Source organism: Buceros rhinoceros, unplaced genomic scaffold (genome assembly GCF_000710305.1).
Source record: "Buceros rhinoceros silvestris isolate BGI_N320 unplaced genomic scaffold, ASM71030v1 scaffold12655, whole genome shotgun sequence".
In the NCBI taxonomy this organism is placed as follows: Eukaryota; Metazoa; Chordata; class Aves; order Bucerotiformes; family Bucerotidae; genus Buceros; species Buceros rhinoceros.
In genome coordinates, this window is record NW_010411213.1 from 57,748 (window position 1) to 60,752 (window position 3,005).

Genomic DNA, 3,005 nt, shown 5'->3' on the forward strand with positions numbered 1-3,005 from the left:
TCGCCAACAACCCCCCCCCTCCCCCCCCCCCCCCAAATTGGGGGCCAGCCATTTGCACCTCTTTCAACGGGTTCTCCAAAGCCCCTTACCTTATGATAACAAACATGACCAGAGAGTTTCCCACCAAGCCAACAACGAAGACCACCGAGTAGACAGCAGTGATGATGATGGGGATGGCAGGGGAGATGCTGGTGTGGTTGTGCTGGGCATCCCCGAAGGCCCCAGTGGTGTTGCTGTCGTAGTCTGCCCAGCCCAGGAGCCAGCTGCTGCTGGTACTGGGGGGACGACAGGGCCCTGGGGAGCAGGTGGAGTCTGGCTCTTCCCGGAAAATCTGTACGGGAGCATCCATAGGGGCACAAGCCCCACGGGCAGGAGGGTGCAGGCAGCAGGAGAGGCAAGTACGCTGGAAAGGGGGAAGAGAGAGAAGGAAACAGAAGTGCTATCACTGCCACCAGACGTTAAGACCTCTGAAATTTGTATGTGTTAAGGGGAGCTCTGCTGTCATGGGAACTGTAATTTGCCAAGCAGAGATTTAAACAAAACACATTCATACTAAATAATTACAAGTTTTACATCTCACTAACTATGTAACGGGTAAGCGCTGCTCCTCCAGGTGCACAAGGAAAGTTTTCCTCCACTTTCAGAGGTTGCACGCAGAAACAAATCAGATGGGAAACAGCTCAGATCCACCCCCACACTTTAACCCTGTCTCCCCCATCCTCCATATTTTAAGCCAAATTGTGTCCTAATGACAGAGGATCCCTACTGCCTAAGCTCGGCTACCAGGCTGGGAGGGAGAGAGAAACCCACCACCTGTCTGCACATCTGCCTTGACATCCTGCCCCAAGTTACTTTTTCCCCGATCCCCCGCCTGCTTTCAAAGAAGAGTCACATTAATGACACAAAATACCTCTTTTAGTCCAGTAAAAGGAGTGGAGTCCTCAAAAAGATGTTCTTCGCAGGAAAAGAAAACACCAAAGCAGCTCCGCTTGGCTCCTGGCAGTACCACCGACCTTCTAGGACTTTTGAACCGCAGGCACCTGCCCCTTCGGAGAGGTGTGCTGGCAGCGGAGCTGATTCCCGGGCATAGGCTGCGATGTGGCAGCAGCAGTTGCTGCTGTTCCAGCTCCCACCACTTCGCCTTTTCCCTCTCAGGCTCTCTCTGCCTCCCTCTCGCTCTGCCAGGGCTCCAGCAGCAGTCTGCACTGATGCACACGTTCTCCTCTGTCTCTGTCCCTGCAGCTCAGGAGCTCACATGACTCCTGTCTAAACACTGAGAGGCAGATAAATTAAAAGAATAGCAAGAAATAAGTTCCGCAACTAATGAGCGCGTATTTTTAACACGCTTTTCAAGTTGCCTCTCCTCATTCTCCCTGCACTCCCAGGCCTCTAGCAATGATCCTCCCTGTTTTGTTGAATCCCACAGGCTTTTACAGCCTAGTAGATGCTGAATAAAACAGGAATTTTCAGATTAGATGCCTCGACTGGTCCATCAGGGTTTTTCGTGCTTCTGCTTCACAGTTGTGCATCCAAAACACTTCTCTCTGGGTGGCTGTGCCCCTGTTCCTTTACACCTATGACTTGGGGGCAGGCAGGAGCTGGCTACCGAAGCAGAGAGAGGCAACCCTTAGTTTATTCAAGCTGTCCCACACCATGTGAGGAGCCAAGAGTTCCCTGTAGCACTGCCAGAGCTCTGCTCTCCTGAGACTCCAGCTGCAGCCAGAGATGGAGAGATGGTCTGTGCAGAAATCACATCATCCCTCAGAGCTCATCCCTAATATACTCCATCAAGCAGGGGTTGGGAATGCACCAATCAGTGTTCAGGATATCCCTCGGTTTGCTCACAGACCTTGAAATCCCCACCAGGAGTGGGTTTCCTTCATCCTTTTCCAACGTTGAATCTTGAGTTCATGCTCCTCTTGTTGAGTGTTTGTAATCAGGCTGCAGTTCCTATTTCTAAAACAATTTTTTTTTTGTAAACCTCTAATCAAGAGGAGAAATTTTGCCAGCTGGAGTCAAAAGTCACGTAGGACATTTAAAAGGTACAGAATCCCCTCTCTTAGAGGCAGGGGCTTGTTCCAACGTGGTGATGGCTTTGACTGAGGTCGCTGCTTTCCCCGGAACATCAGCATCTCGCTATCATCTGTATAGGGCTGCCTAAAAGCTGCACCCTTAATGAAGATGGATAAAAATGCAGAATAGCAAATGTGACAAAAACACCTCTGAGCCAAATACATTTTAAGGATGGAACATAGAGTGGGACAACAATCATTTTTTGGAAGATAAAGTGAGCTCCTAACATAAAACATACCCCATTTTATCCTCTGCCATCCGTGGACTCTCGTAGATGTACTGAAGGGAATTTTACTAAGGCTCTACCTTCTCATCCATAGTTTTACTTGGCCATTTTCAACTTCTAGTTAACATTTTCCACGGACTTCTCCACATTCTGGAATTAAAATGTACAGAAGAGCTTTAAGACAGCAACATTTAAGCATCCATTGATAATTTATCTCTATGAGCAATCCTTCTGTTCAAGTAAGTACCTTAAATATGAGCATATACTGCCGCAAAATAATCGATAAAAATGGATTCGAAGGGTTCAGCTGAAGTGAGGGAGAAAGAAGCAACAGTTTGTAGCTCTGCAGTTACTACAGCTGGATCAGAAACTTCTACAAGGAGAAGAAAATTCTGCTATCAGTCTGCACAAATCTAAAGCAGAGATGATGTAAAAAACTCAGTAAGATTAATAGCAGGCTCGAAGCTTTTTCAAGCGCCAGTGGTTGGACAGCAAGCTACATTTTCTCTCACTAAATTCTGTGCCGAAACTCTCCAGTGATCTCAGAGTTAGCACAGAAGAAGATGTGCTCACAGCTACAGTCATTGATCACGTTGGAGGCTCAGCTGAGTAGAAAGCAAGGACTTGGGCTAGAGAAATGCTTTTTCTTCTGGAATTCAAGCCAAATTCATATAAACTGTTCAAAATAATATTTTCCTTTCTTCTG

At 47.6% G+C, this 3,005-nt stretch overlaps 1 protein-coding gene across 1 annotated transcript in view; it reads right to left on the minus strand.

Moving 5' to 3' along the window:
* Positions 1–353, minus strand: part of OPRK1 (opioid receptor, kappa 1) — a 17,587-nt gene extending 17,234 nt beyond the window's left edge. The window contains exon 1 of the mRNA XM_010135924.1: positions 90–353. Coding sequence (XP_010134226.1) covers positions 90–349 — 260 coding nt within the window. The 5' untranslated portion in view covers positions 350–353. The remainder of the gene's footprint in view (positions 1–89) is intronic.
* Positions 354–3,005: the final 2,652 nt, after the last annotated feature.